Genomic DNA, 14,456 nt, shown 5'->3' on the forward strand with positions numbered 1-14,456 from the left:
GTAAGATTTCTTTTAAATATTTTTTTACTTTAAAAGTAATTGTACTCTAATGTTTAGGTCAGGTTTGTTTAGGACTCAATGAAAATATGTCGATTTTATCATCCACAAAGGAAAATTCTGAGGAATATAATTCAATTTTGTAAAAATCTAGATGTTTGGCTCCAAAAAAGTTCTCTTATTTAAAAGATTGGGAATTTTAAGGGTTAGTTCTTCTTTAATCTATATCTTGTCAATTGAATTTTTTTTTTTTTTGACAAACTTTTTTTGGGCTCCCAAACACAAACAATGGTGGTTCTGGCTTCTCTTGCGCCTGGGCAAAATTTTCATTAGCCTACCCCTATCTCCCACAACATTTTAGCAAATTTTTATTTATTAACAAAATTATTTTAATTTTTATCATCCAATTATTTTTTTGTTAGTTTCATTTATTAATTATTGATTTATTAATTTTTTTTTTCATTTATTAACTGTATTCCCTATTTTATTTGAAAAAAAAAAATCAGAAATTGCCAAATGGTTGTAATCGTTAGATTATTGTTTGAAATTTTGTGCCCCTAAAATATCGGGGTCCATGACCGTCTCTGTGCACAAATTTAAACCTATGGAACTATAGGAATAAAGAAATCTCATATCTAAAACTTTTTCGAATGAAGCGCTATTCTTATCTTTTTCAACTCGATAAATAATTTTGCAAACAACTGATTTTAATTATAAAAAAGCTCCCATCCTCGAAGGTTTTAGTATAACCTGAGTGAATATTCAACAAAAAAGCCTTTATAAATTCTGGAATCTTTGAATCAAAAGTTTCCAAACCTTTCTTGAAAATTCAAAATCGCAAATATTTAAAGTACGAGATCAGTATATATATATATATATATATATATATATATATATATATATATATATATAGTGTAAATATATTATATTTATGTAATGTTTTAGAGGTAATTACTTGGCAAAAAAAGGAGAGCAAAGAAGAAAAAAGCTATCATCCAGCAATTAAGATAAATGTGCACTTGAACGAGGTTTTAACCTTACTTATTTATTCAATTGCTTAGGACAAAACAGTATAACCAAACCGTCAACCAAGTCGAAATCCATGCAAAGTCGTCATTAATAAATGTAAGCCGTTGTAAATTTACAAGCAGAAGTACTTTAAATCTAGCGAAATATTTCCATGTAGTTATCTTCCATAAGGGATCATCAGAGGAATACCAGGTGCCTAAATATGTTTCGAAGCTTTAATTTCCTTACCTGGCAAGGTGGAGCGTCTACCATAAAGCTCTTATATGCTATACCTATGTTAGGTAAAACTAGTAAAATACATGCATATTAGTCAAATTATTCAAAAAATATATACAAAATAAGATTAGTTCTATCCATATTGGAATGCCATTGGTCAGTGAAACTTGAATACAAATTTGGAACAATTACAGACTCTATGGGCCATAGTTGGGTTATAAAACAGAGTGCTTTATTGGTTCCTGGAACCAAATGTAGATTTAAAGTCCTTCAAGCTGGTACGGAAACCTTTTATAAATACGAAAATCCTAAAGGACAAATAAAAAGAGAAATTACATTAAAATATTCTTCAGTATTTCTTGAAAATTTTTGTTTATTTTCCTAAATTTCATTACACAGAAAACAATTTTTTAAATTGCCATCAAATTGTTTTTCAGAAAAACCGCTTAAGATCAATTTTTAGCTAAGCGTTTGACATTTATTTTTTAACATCTGTGTAATTACTGCAAATTCTTGCATACCTAAATAGTAGGGAATAAAATGCTTAATAAGTGATACTTGAGGTATTTTTAACTTAAGATCGGGTGACCAGTTCTTAATGAAATTGGATATTTAGAAGGAACTCATGTCTCAGAGCTCTTATTTCAAGTCCCGATCAGATCTGTTGGTATTGGGGGGAGTTTGAGGGGGAAACCGGAAATTTTGGAAAACGCTTAGAGTGGAGAGATCGGGATGAAACTTGGTGGGTAGAATAAGCAAATATTGTAGATACCTGATTGACGTAATGAGATTGGATCCGCTCTCTTTGGGGGAGCTAGGGGGTGGGGGTCAGTGCTTTGGTGAGTTTGGTGCTTTTGGACGTGATAGGACGATGAAAAACGGCAGGCGCGTCATGGAGCTTCACAAATTGACTTGATAAATTCGTTTTTCCCGATTCGACCATCTGGGGGGCTGAAGGGAGAGGAAGAATTATAAAAAATGAGGTATTTTGAACTTACGAGTGGGTGATCGGATCTTAGTGAATTTCGATGTTTAAAAGGACCTCGTGACTCATGACCGGCATTAAGCCTCTGATTTTCCTTTTAAATCAATCTATTAATTCTTAGAATTTTGCTAGAGCTCATGCCATATGAGCTCTTTGCTGTTCCGGCCTCTTCACAAGTGCCATATGAGGAGCTCTTAGCTTTTTTTTTTTTTTTTTTTTTTTTTTTTTTTTTTTTTTTTTTTTTTTTTTTTTTTTTTTTTTTAATAGAGTCATCATATGAACCAGTGACCCTAGAAGATCGGGAAAGCGCTCATTCTATCGAAATCGAAACTTCGAGTGCCCTTTTTAAGTGACCAAAAATATCCAAGAGCAACTAGCACCCCTCCCGCGTCCCTTTTCCCCCAAAGTTGTACGATCAAAATTTTGAGATAGCCATTCTGTTCAGCATAGTCGAAAGATCTAATAACTATGTCTTTGAGAATAATTACCCCCCCCCTCCTGAGGGAAGGGCTGCAAGCTATGAACTTAGCCCATTGTTTACGTATAGTATTTATTGGAAAATATACAGACATCTTTGGGGGGGAGATTAACATAGGAGGCTCTTTCCGTGGAAGTATTTGTCGTGGGGTAAGGGAATTTCACATGGATGGAGAGGTGGATTTCCCATTATTATTCGAAATAACGATATGAAATTAAATAAAAAAAAACAAGGTTTTTCAACTGAAAGTAAGTAGCAGCATTAAAGCGAACAGCAATTACTAGGTGTGTTAGGGGGGTAATTCCCTCCTCAATACCTCGGTCTTTAAGATAAAGTTTTTCAAGAACTTTTAAAACAACTCTTTCTTATTAAACAGCTTTTGTGTTCCAGGAGTCATTCTTAAATTATTGGAACAAAGAGTCAAACTTTAGTGAAAAGGGCAAGGTTGTCGAGAAGGGGGCCACTCTCCACATCATAATTTCTACTTGTTTTAACTTTTAATGTTGCTCCTTACTTTCGGTTGATTTTTTTTTATCCGTGACAAAAAGTCACACTTTAGCGTGAAGGTATAAGAAGGGACAGTCCCTTCACATACGTTTAATTTCTGTCCTTTTTAATGTTGCTCCTTACTTTCACTTAAAAGCACTTTTTATTTCTAGCCATTTTTTCAAACGTGCCTGAAACCCCCCAACCCTCCCTGTGTAAAATTTCTCCTGGAAAGTGCCCCCCAAAATCTTTCCTCTCAGCGGGAAAATCTTTTTATGGACCCACCCTCCTCCAAGAAAAGTTCTATATATTTCCCAATAACAGATACTATATGTGAACAATGCACAAATTACGTAATTTGCAACCCTTTTCCCAGGAACTGGGGAAAGGGCTGTAAGTTACAATGGTATCATCCCTAAAGGCACAGTTTTGTAGATAGGAACTTGAAATCTATATAGTTAAGTTCTCTGATAAGCTAAATTTAATGCCATGATTTTTATCAGAATCTCTTGACTTTTTTGAGGTGTTTTCTCCCTTTTTCAATAATCAGGAAATTATTCTCGTGCTTGTAATTTTGATAGGTAAGACTAAAATTCAAACTATATATATCTGGAATCAGCATTAAATTCCGATTCTTTTGTGTATCCAAGGTTGTCAGCATTTCTTTTTCTTTTTTGAGTTTTTACAAGTATTGGGCTGAGTCACTCTCTACTTGCAGTTTGTTGCCACGAACTGTTTGATTAGGTACTCTGTTCCATTTGTTAATGCGGACAAAATAACTAAGTCAGTGGTGGTTGAATACGTCCAAAGTGCTCGTATCTTTAGTTTTTATTGGCTATGTCTCACAAGCATAGAACAGCATAACTTGGACAATTGCGTTCAAAGCTCTGACTTTTTTTTATAAGGATCTCTAGCCTACTTCTTAGGTAGTTGCTTTTTTTTTAGAGAGGAGTAAATATTTCCCGAGCATTTAGTGTGCGAGTATAAACTGACTTCTCAGTTCCATCAGCCGGTGTCTTAAGAAAGCCAAGACTTCTTAATTTCGTGGTGTTTATTATTGGCTCGGGTCCAAAATTGTTAGGATTTGATTAGTTGAGAGCCATTACTCAAGCTTTTTGGTCTCTGCTGGCCAGTTTGAAGTCTTGGAAGCACTTCAATCATGTAGTGCATTTCCCCTACCTTATTTATGCCTTGTGGCAAGTTGACTAAAGTTAGTTCTGGTTCTTATCCATATGTTTGCACTTTAGTCAAACACAAATACTACTTATTATAATGACTTATTTCCTGATTGTTCTCTTGCAGACGTTTTTAAACTCGCCGAATTATACAAGCAGCCTTGAGCAGATGCCGGTTAGTCAAATGTCTGCAATGAAACCGTGTTTGGGTGCTGTTGGACCAAACTCACAATATCAGCGTTGTCTTATCCTTACAGAGCCGACAGAACCTAAAGTTTACCTGAAATCTGTTGACACAGGGATCGTGAGCTACGTGCCAATTGATAAAGTTATGCCAATACGCACAGAGACAGTGACAATTATGCCTGCTCAAGCCTTAAACTGCACACTTGATGGCTTTGAAGGGCGAAGTGTCCCAAAGTCGATTTTGGATGAATTTAAGTTTTTGGTGTCTGATAAACTGTTGAAGATGACAGTGTTGAAAATATGCGGAGAAAAGCTAGTCGTTAACCTGCTAGATTTGGAATCCGGTTAGTTTTCTGATTTGTTTCTTTTTCAGGCTTTTAATAATACGCTCTAAGCAACCAGTGACTGAAATAGATGGTTTTCTAGATTCTGATGGAAGCTAGAAAAAAATGTAAAAAAAAAACTTTTTTATGTCCGTTTGTAAAATGTTTTTTTTTTTTTTTTTCACTATTGTCTATTTTAAGCTGGTGTACTCCTTGAGCAAAATCATTAAATTTCTAATCCCATATTCATCATGCTCTAATGTTTTCAGCATTATTTGCAATCTGGTTTGAGTCTTTCCAGATTAGAAATTTACAACTCCCTAGTTTACTCCTATTTAGATTTTATTTACTTTCTTTTTTTATCCACTGTTTTGGAAAACTTCTTTCCAGAAATCGCCTTTTCTCAAATGATGTAATTTTGTCCTAAAATTACGCTCTTTGAGTTATGAGACATTTAATCCCTATTGAGGTGTCACCCTTTTAGGGAATAAATGCTTCCCCAAAAATCTAGAGTCTTATGTCGATGCCGATTTTGATGTCTTCTTATTTTTTAATGCTTTTATTTTTATTGGGAATATTATTTGATTTTGGGGAATTTGTAATTTTTTTTTTCCATAGTGAAATTCTGCTTTGCATGAGAACATGAAACTAATTATTATCGGACTGAATCGGAACCTATATTTATTTTTTTCTTATATATATAATTTTCTCTTGTTTAGTTGCTGATTTTTGGGTAAAATCTAAAATTTTTAGAAAAGGAAATGTTTCTAATTTAAAATAATAATACATGAAGTACTACTTGGAATTAAAAAGCAAAATAAAAAAAAGTATATTTTTGTTGCTAATTTCATAACTAGTTTTGATCTATAGCTCATAAGTAGGTTGTCTGTGAAATTATGAAATTGACATCTTGAATTTATTTTTATTTTTGTATTTAATATGACAGTTCTGCCTTAAATTTTTATTTTATCAAAGTTTGAGGCATTGGCACTTTTCCACGAAAGTTATTATTTTTTTTATTTTTAGTAAGGTGAAAACACGTAGGTGACACCAATCAAAAATAAATGTTAAAATAATAGTATATTGATTTTTCAAAATTCGCTAGTTCTGGTAAAAAATCCACAAATTCTGGAATTAAAAACCAAAAATATTTTTCTGTTTATTTGTATCAGGAAAAACGATATTGTCAACAAACTTGAAGAAATGGCAATTTTGATCTAAATCTAAAACACGACAATTAGGTTTATTTAAGTGGTCGATAATGCTCACTTAACGTTCTACTCCTAACGTCTCATCGCAGCACTAGGCCGCCTGAATGTCTTAGAAGATGTGCTTAATCCCTCCCTACTGCATTTTTTTCAGAACATCATTTTATTTTCCATCAATAGAAATTTTTCACTTTCTCTAAATCTGTTTTTATGGCCCGCTCCCGTTTTTATGATGTCTAACTTTTATAGTTTGGTAGCAGTTGGATTTCTGAAACGCACCATTTTGGCAACCTCTTAAACTTCACTCGTGAAATGTGACCTAACTGTCACAACATTTATTTTATTATTAATTAGAAAAGAAGTGTTTTGAATTTTTTCGAATAAAAATAAAGAACAGTATTCAAAACTTAAAATAAGCAGAATTAAACTTTTTTTTATGTTAGACTTAAAATGATCAGAAATTGAAATGAATTATTAAGTCAAATGCACTACGAAGCGAAATTTATATGAATGAATAGATGAAGCCTAAAATGGAGAGAGATTAAAGTAAGTAATCAAGTTGAACCTAAAAACTTTTAAACCTTTTGGTCGTTTCACAGTGGTAAGAACAATTCAAGCTCTTTTAAATATGAAATTATCATTTGACGTTTCCAAAAAGCTCAACAGGGTACTGTTGAGGTACCAGTTGAGTACCAGTACTCAACTGGTACTGTTGAGCACCACGTAGCGTGTGCTTTGTATATCTTATGAAGTGTAGGTTGGAACCTTGATGGAGAAAGACCTGCCAGATGCAGAATCTGCTATGAATAATTCAATAGAATTTAAGTAAGGAGTTTGGAGTTTTTTGTTCCAAACTGCACTACTGACAATATAAGGAACTGATCTGACAGAACCCCAACAGCTAGGTTCGAGGGGTGGGCTGGGGTTCTAGGGGTTCTAGGTTCGAGAGGTTCCAGGAAGGAACCTTACAAAAACTACAAAAAAAACTAAAAAGAAAAAAAACTAAAAAACTAAAAAAGCTAAAAAAAAAGGTAAAAAACTAAAAACTAAAACAATTACAAACATAAACAATAGAGCGATCAAAAACAATGAAAGCAGCAAAGTCTAGTCTGTTTTATACAGTGCAAAACAGAAGGGAAAAGTTGGCCCAGAGCTTAACTATCAAGTCAACTGTCTTGTCAGCAAAGGTATCCTGCTAAAACTTGTCTAAGTGCTTTGTCACCTGTGGCATATGCGCTGGTGGACACTCCTCTGTCATCATACCATATTTTTATCCTACTATCTTTTCATCCTACCTCTGTCCCAGTCTATCCCCCCTCAAAAAAAAAAAATCCCCAAGAAACTATAATTTCTTTAATCTTTGTGAAATGTAGGACATCCGTTCTTTATATTACTACCCTTTGGGTATTGTAAAACCGTTAGAGGGTTGTGGTCTTTTTGCATCATGAGGATATTTTCCAACACCGAATCTGTTATTTCTAGGTACATATACTGAGTGGGTTCGAAGCGGTTGATTCATAAATGCCAGGTTTCTGCCTCTTACCACTGAGTTTTAAGTTCTTTATTTAACAATAAATTTCATAAACAAAAAACTGCTTCAACACAATCTCCCCCATAAGGCTCCATGGCTGGGAAAGAACAGAAAAAAAATACCAACACAAAAAAAAAAAAAATAAAAATTCAGTCGCCCACCTTAATAATCCCCAAAATGACAACCTGGGCAGGGTGTAGTGCATGATTTCATCAAATCAATTAAATATCCAACTCAACTCTGAGATATCAACTCCAAGGGAAACTGGAAAAAACGTATTTACTAGATAGAAATTCCCTAACATAATTTGTGAACATACCAAACGAGTGGCAACTTCGTGCAGACTCTGAGAGCGTGTTCCAGATTCTGTTGCAAGGTGTCAGATGGTTGAAGCCATACCCCAACCCTCTGTAAATAACGTCATGAATTGAATGTAAGTAATTCAAGAGAGTTACACATGCATGCTCAGTTGAATGCATCGCCCTAAAACCAAACTGAAAATCATGAAAAAAGTGTTTAGAATTAAGAAAATCAAGAAGTCGAGAAAGCATAGCTTTTTTCAAAAATTTTACTAAACAGTGATATGGAACGATAGTCTGCAGGATCGTTCCTTGATCCACCTTTAAAAAAAATAACACGAGCACGTTTTAAAGCACTTGCGAAGACACCATTTTCAAAAGAAAGATTGACAAGTCTCTTGAGGGCAGAAACGATGACTAGAAGAATGAACTTGACAACCTTAGTCGAAATACAGTCTGGGCCAGAAGATGAAGAATCCTTCAAACTATTGACAATTCTGGCTATTTTAGCTTCAGAGACAGGTTCCAATCCTATTGATTTAGGACAAGGTGGACCTAGAATCAGATAGAAAAGAAGAAGGACTTGCAGAAGAGACTGTAGTTTTGTCGATATTAGCAAAATAGGAAGTAAACGCATCTTGAACTTTTAGCTTACCCTCTACATTTTCACCGTCAATCACAATACTTAAAGGACAGGAGGCAGAGAAGATGGCCATATAACAGATTTGATTTCTTGCCATGTCTTCATATTGTCTTTACCGCACGCAAGAGAATTTTTTATAATAGAACAACAATTTAGCCTTTCGGCAAAGCGAATTGTAAACTCTTGTATAAGCCTTGAAGTCGAAAAGTTGAAGCCGAGGATCATGTAATAATAGCTTAGAGGACCTGTAAGCCTTCCAAAGATTATTTTTCTTCCTCCAACTTTTAAGGAGTCCAGGAGTCATCCAAGGATTCATAGGGACTTTTCTTTTCGATGCCGGATTCGACTGGGGCGCATCACATGTATCCAAGGTAACTTTTTTCAACGACTCATGAAACGAATTTGAAATTAAAAGACAGATCTCTCAATTTCAATTCTGTATTATTTATACCTACTACTACTACTAACAATTCACCACAGCACCAAGCTGTCTCAGGCCAACACTGCTACGTACGCTCTTCCTTCATCCCAAAATATTTAAAGCCTCCATCTTTACACCTTTCCAAGAAGTTCCCATTTCCTTTAAATCTTTCCTTATGACATTCTCCCACCCCAGACGAGGACGACCTGCTGTCTGTTTAGCCCTATATTGGCCGAAAAGGACAATCATTGGCAATCTGTCTTCCTTCATCCGCAGAACGTGCCCTAACCATCTTAACTTTTTTTTCATTATAGCCCTAGATAGCGGGATTGAACCACACTTTGCGTACAGTCTACTGTTAGAAATACGATCAGTCAGCCGGGTACCCAGGACAATCTGTAGGCAATTTCTCTTGAAAACATCTAGTAAATATTCATCCGCTTTTCGGAGCGCCCATGCTTCAGAGCCATACTTGACCCCCGTCATCTGTTTGCAGACTTATCGTTCTATTCGTTTAAACTTTATTTTAACTGTGAAAAACAGCCTAAGCCTTGGCTATTATACTTTTAACATCTTCACTGCTCCCGCCTTCTTTACTAATAATACTAGCAAGGTAAGTGAAGCAGCCCACCTGATCAACTTTTTTGCGTCCCAACGTCATGTTTTCATCTTCACTTATTCCTAGCCTTAGTGACTTAGTCTTCTTAACATTAATTTTCAAACCTATTCTAGCACCCTGAACTCGCAAAACCTCTAAAAGCTTATTCATTTTGCTCACACTTTCATCTAGGATGCTTAAATCATCAGCATAATCTAAGTCCGGGTGAGTTTTTCCTCCCCATTTGATTCCGTGGTCTCACATTGCCTTCCCTGTGCTCCTTCAGACAAAGTCCATCAAAATAATCCATATAAAGGGGGATAGAACACAACCCTGCTTAACTCCTGATTTAATACAAAACCAGCTACCAACCTCATTTCCTACCTTAACTGCCGCAGTATTATGCTCGTACACAGCAATCATCACTTTAATGTATTTCTCCGGTACACCATGTAAGGATAAGACCTTTGCTTAAGTTCTTCTATCAATAGAATCGAACGCTTGCTCATAATCTATGAAACTGAGGACCAAAGGTGTTTGACAACTAAGGCACTTCTCAATTGTTATCCTAAGAGTAAAACTTGGTCGACACATCCTCTGCCTTTCCTAAAACCACACTGTTCTTCTCTTAGAATTTTGTCTACAGCATCCCTCAGTCTAAAAATTATCATAATACTAAGTAATTTGCTACCTCCAGGGACCAGACTAATGCCTCGATAATTACGACACTCACTCTTATCACCTTTCTTATACAGTGGTTTAATTAAGGTTTTCCTAAAATCTTTAGGTACTTCCCCTTTTTCAAGATCATATTCATAATCTTCAGTAACTCATTTCTAACTTCGGAGCCACCATATTTAAGAAACTCATTTACCACACTATCAGCACCTGGAGCCTTATTATTTTTTAATCCTTTTAGTACTGTCGCTAATTCTTCTTCACAAAACAAATCCTGCTCCACATCCAAGGTGTCACAAACTTTTTCATTTTCCTCTACATATTTTCCTGCAACTGTATCTCGGTTTAGCACATTCTCAAAATGTTCGGCCCATCTCTCTTTAACTCTTTCCTTATCACTAATTGTGGCCCCGTTCCCATCTTAAACTAGGACAAGTCCGGATTGACTACTGCCTCTCAATTTATTAACGTACCAGTACAATATTTTACTATTACGCCGTCTAGCTGTATCTTGCAGATCCTCGGCAATTTTATCCATTGCTTCCACTTCAAACCTCGTTAGTTCATATTTTCATGCTTTCTCCACTTTCTTTACATTCCTTTTGCTTTCATATGATCTATCACTAAGATAATTTTTGTACAAACCCCTTCTCCTCTCTATTAAACATAAAGCTTTTTCACTAATATTCCTAGCTGCAGTCTTAACTTTTTTTCCCTAAGACACCATCAGCAACTTCACAAATGTTTTTTTTCAAAATTATTCCAACCATCTTCCACATTGTCAAATTTTAAACTCCTAAGTCTAGCATTCGACTGTTCCTGGAAAGTTTCCCTCAAATTCTCATCCTGGAATCTACCAACATCATAACTTCCCGGGAGGTAGTTGCCCTTCCGAAATTTCAGATTTAAATTAACCCTAGCCACTACTAGATGGTGATCTTTGCTTCTAATATCAATAACAGCACTCCTATATACCCTAGTATCTTGTATTGTTCCTGCCAGTCTTCAGTATACTATAACATAATCAATAAGGTTTGTTGTCTTACCATCACGTGAGTACGTATCAACTTGTGGGCCATTTTATGACCAAACACCGTATTGGTTATAACTAGATGGTTATACCTACAAAATTGCAAAAGTCTGTATCCATTACTGTTTTCTTTTCCTACACCTAATTTATATAGGCTAGGATACTATCTATACCTATTTCAATCGACCTGGGTGTAGAAATCTTCTAGTAAAAACACCCGATTTTTACCTGGAACCCTGTCTATTTGCTCCTGTAACTGTAAGTGAAATTCATCTGAGTCACTAATATCCCCGTCAGTTAGTCATAAAAGTCATAAAATGAGCAATTAGTATTCTATTATTAATACCTTCCCGGCCTAAACAAGACTTATCAGCTTCCTTATTCACCATGAGCCCTACTCCCTGTCTATGTACCCCATCCTTCCTGCCCGAGTAAACAAAATTCTGTGTCACCTAATTTCATGCTTCCTACACCTGGGAAAGTCCAGGTCGAATCGTCTAGATTCGTCAGTAAAAATGTCAATACGATAGTCATTTTTAACGTTGTAAAATTCCAAGCTCCAATTTTCATTTTCTTTAAATCATTGAAATTATTTGGTCTCAGGGAAAGCAATGATTCCGGTTACTGGTGCAGGACGGGGATCAACATATCTTCTCATGTCTACACCGAAGCGCTTAAGCTAGTTTAGAACCGGGCAGCAAGATGTCCCTGGGACCTCCAATATGAATGGAGTTTTTGGGCAATCCTGGGCCCATCTTGATCACAACATGGTTTTCAGTACTTGGCGACGCTCTTCTATCAATAAGAGTCGAAATCCTGCACAGACAGTCCTAAGCCTATTCCCTCCGACTCATTATATTCATGCCTACAAATATTATGCTACTACGAGGAGGCAACTCATAGTAGATAAATTAGCTAGGAAGAGGTTTTTCAGCCCGAAAACGTCCGTCAAAACAGACCAGGCTCAGAAGAATTATCCACTAATCAGAATCCCTTGTGAATGCTTTGTCGTTTACTAGGCTATCATTTCCTCTAGGGGGCTACATCTCGTGGGAATAGTTGACGGCAAGGTCCTGGGGGAGGCCCCTAAACTGTATTAGACTCATAAAGCTCTTTGGGTACTCGCTAATTATACAGAACACACCCAAGAAGTTTAAAGTAGATTTCAGAATATATTAGTGTTTCCTTTTGGAGAGGCCAGCTGCTAAATATATACCAAGTCTTTCAGTTTAATTCATCCAAAGACCCAAAAACAGCTGGGACTTGAGTATCAAAGTTTGGATTTTGTTTTTTATCTGTTTTAATACTTAGGTTCAGAACGGCCAAAAAAATGAGCTCTCCTCTCTTGTAGCAAGAGGACGTAAAAAATATAGAAACTCGTATCAAAAATATATATATATATATATATATATATATATATATATATATATATATATATATATATATATATATATATATATATATATATATATATATATATATATATATATATATATATATATATATCATGAAAAGAGAAATCACCAATGCTACAGCACAAACACACACACAAAAAAAAAAAGAGACAGAAGGAGAAAAGGAAGACTGTTTTCCTAAATTAGTGATTAATATAGACCAGCACTTGAATGAGGCCTTAACCCTACTCATCCATACAATCACATAGGTCAAACAGCATAGCCACACACAATCAACCATAAAGAATAATCCATGGACAGGCAGTCATGTCGTCAATAAGTATAAGTCGTCATTTACCAAACAATAGAAAAAATAATATAGACAAATAATTCAGAGGCAACACCCAACATAAGGGCTCATCAGGAGAATACACTGGCCTATATAGGGTTTCGCCACTCTAAATTCTCTACCCAGCACAGTGTTGTGGCTACCACAGAATATCCATGGCATCCCCGCGTCAGGTATCACCCCCAAAATACATGCCTATGAAAAAAAAAAAACAGCAAATGTAAAACAACCAAGTAAAACCAAAACAAGCTTATCCTATTAATATATCCCTCCCTTTAGCAACAATAGGTAAACTAAATATTATAAATTTTACCAAATCACAAATATTAACACATTGCAAAAAACCTGAATGAACTAAACAATTATAGAATTCATCTTTACCATGTGGCTAATTTTTAAAAAATTCCGCTCAATTAGAAACACAATTCAAAATAAATGGCGCTGTGACAACATTTCTCGAACCTCCGAAATTAGTTAAAAATTTCTTGAAGTATTTCTAGATAATTCTTTTGATATTTATTTAAAAGTTCGTTATAATGAAAACTAAATTTTTTAAATATCCAAGTTAATTTATTTGCAGAAAAACCTCTTGATATCAATTTTTGGCTTAAGATTTTACATCTATTTTTAAAATCAATATAATTACTACAAATCCTTGCATAACGAAGTAACTGTGAGAAAAACGCTGAATATGTGATATTTGAGTGTATATTACTTTCAGGGAATGGGAAACTGATCACTTCAAAATCAAAATCATCCGTTTTATTATACATTTTAAAACTTAATTTATTATTATCACAAATATTAATATTTAAATCTAAGAAATGATCTTCATGACCAGCGCCATGACTAGGCTCAAGAATAAGCTCTGATGGATATATATTTTCTGATGGATATATATTTTAAATATATATATATATTATATATATATATATATATTATATATATATATATATATATATATATATATATATACATATATACATATATATATATATATTATAAAAGGAAATTAGGGAAGGAATAAGGACTGAGATGAAGTAGAAAAAGGGAACGAGATTGAGAAACAATTAGCAGACTGAGACTGTAATGGGGTCACGATTCGGAAAAGAAAAAAGGGGGGGGGACCTCTTGGGAGACTTGAAAAATAATCAAGATTAGCACCGGATGGGGTAGAATTTCAAAGTGATATATTTGGCACTTTGGGCACATTTAAAGCTACTGAGGTTGACTGGATAATAACTATAAATAGTTGAAAGGTTCAGAGGGTTAGGCCACGTTTTGTGTATGAAGGATGACATCAAAGTTTGTGCTTTTTGGCCATCCATCTAGGTGAAAAAAATGCAGGTCGTGCACGAAACGCGTGGGAAGAGGTTTTAAAAAGAGAACGGAACTTTGTGTAAGTGGGTAAAGATTGAAACTTTAAATAG

General features: G+C 34.8%; 1 protein-coding gene across 1 annotated transcript in view; it reads left to right on the forward strand.

The window, feature by feature from the left end:
- The window catches only part of LOC136033218 (uncharacterized), a 95,529-nt gene that overhangs the window by 23,278 nt on the left and 57,795 nt on the right, over positions 1 to 14,456 (forward strand). The window contains exon 4 of the mRNA XM_065713928.1: positions 4,494 to 4,896. Coding sequence (XP_065570000.1) covers positions 4,494 to 4,896 — 403 coding nt within the window. The remainder of the gene's footprint in view (positions 1 to 4,493; positions 4,897 to 14,456) is intronic.

The sequence above is a fragment of the Artemia franciscana genome, chromosome 11 (genome assembly GCF_032884065.1).
Source record: "Artemia franciscana chromosome 11, ASM3288406v1, whole genome shotgun sequence".
NCBI classification, from domain to species: Eukaryota; Metazoa; Arthropoda; class Branchiopoda; order Anostraca; family Artemiidae; genus Artemia; species Artemia franciscana.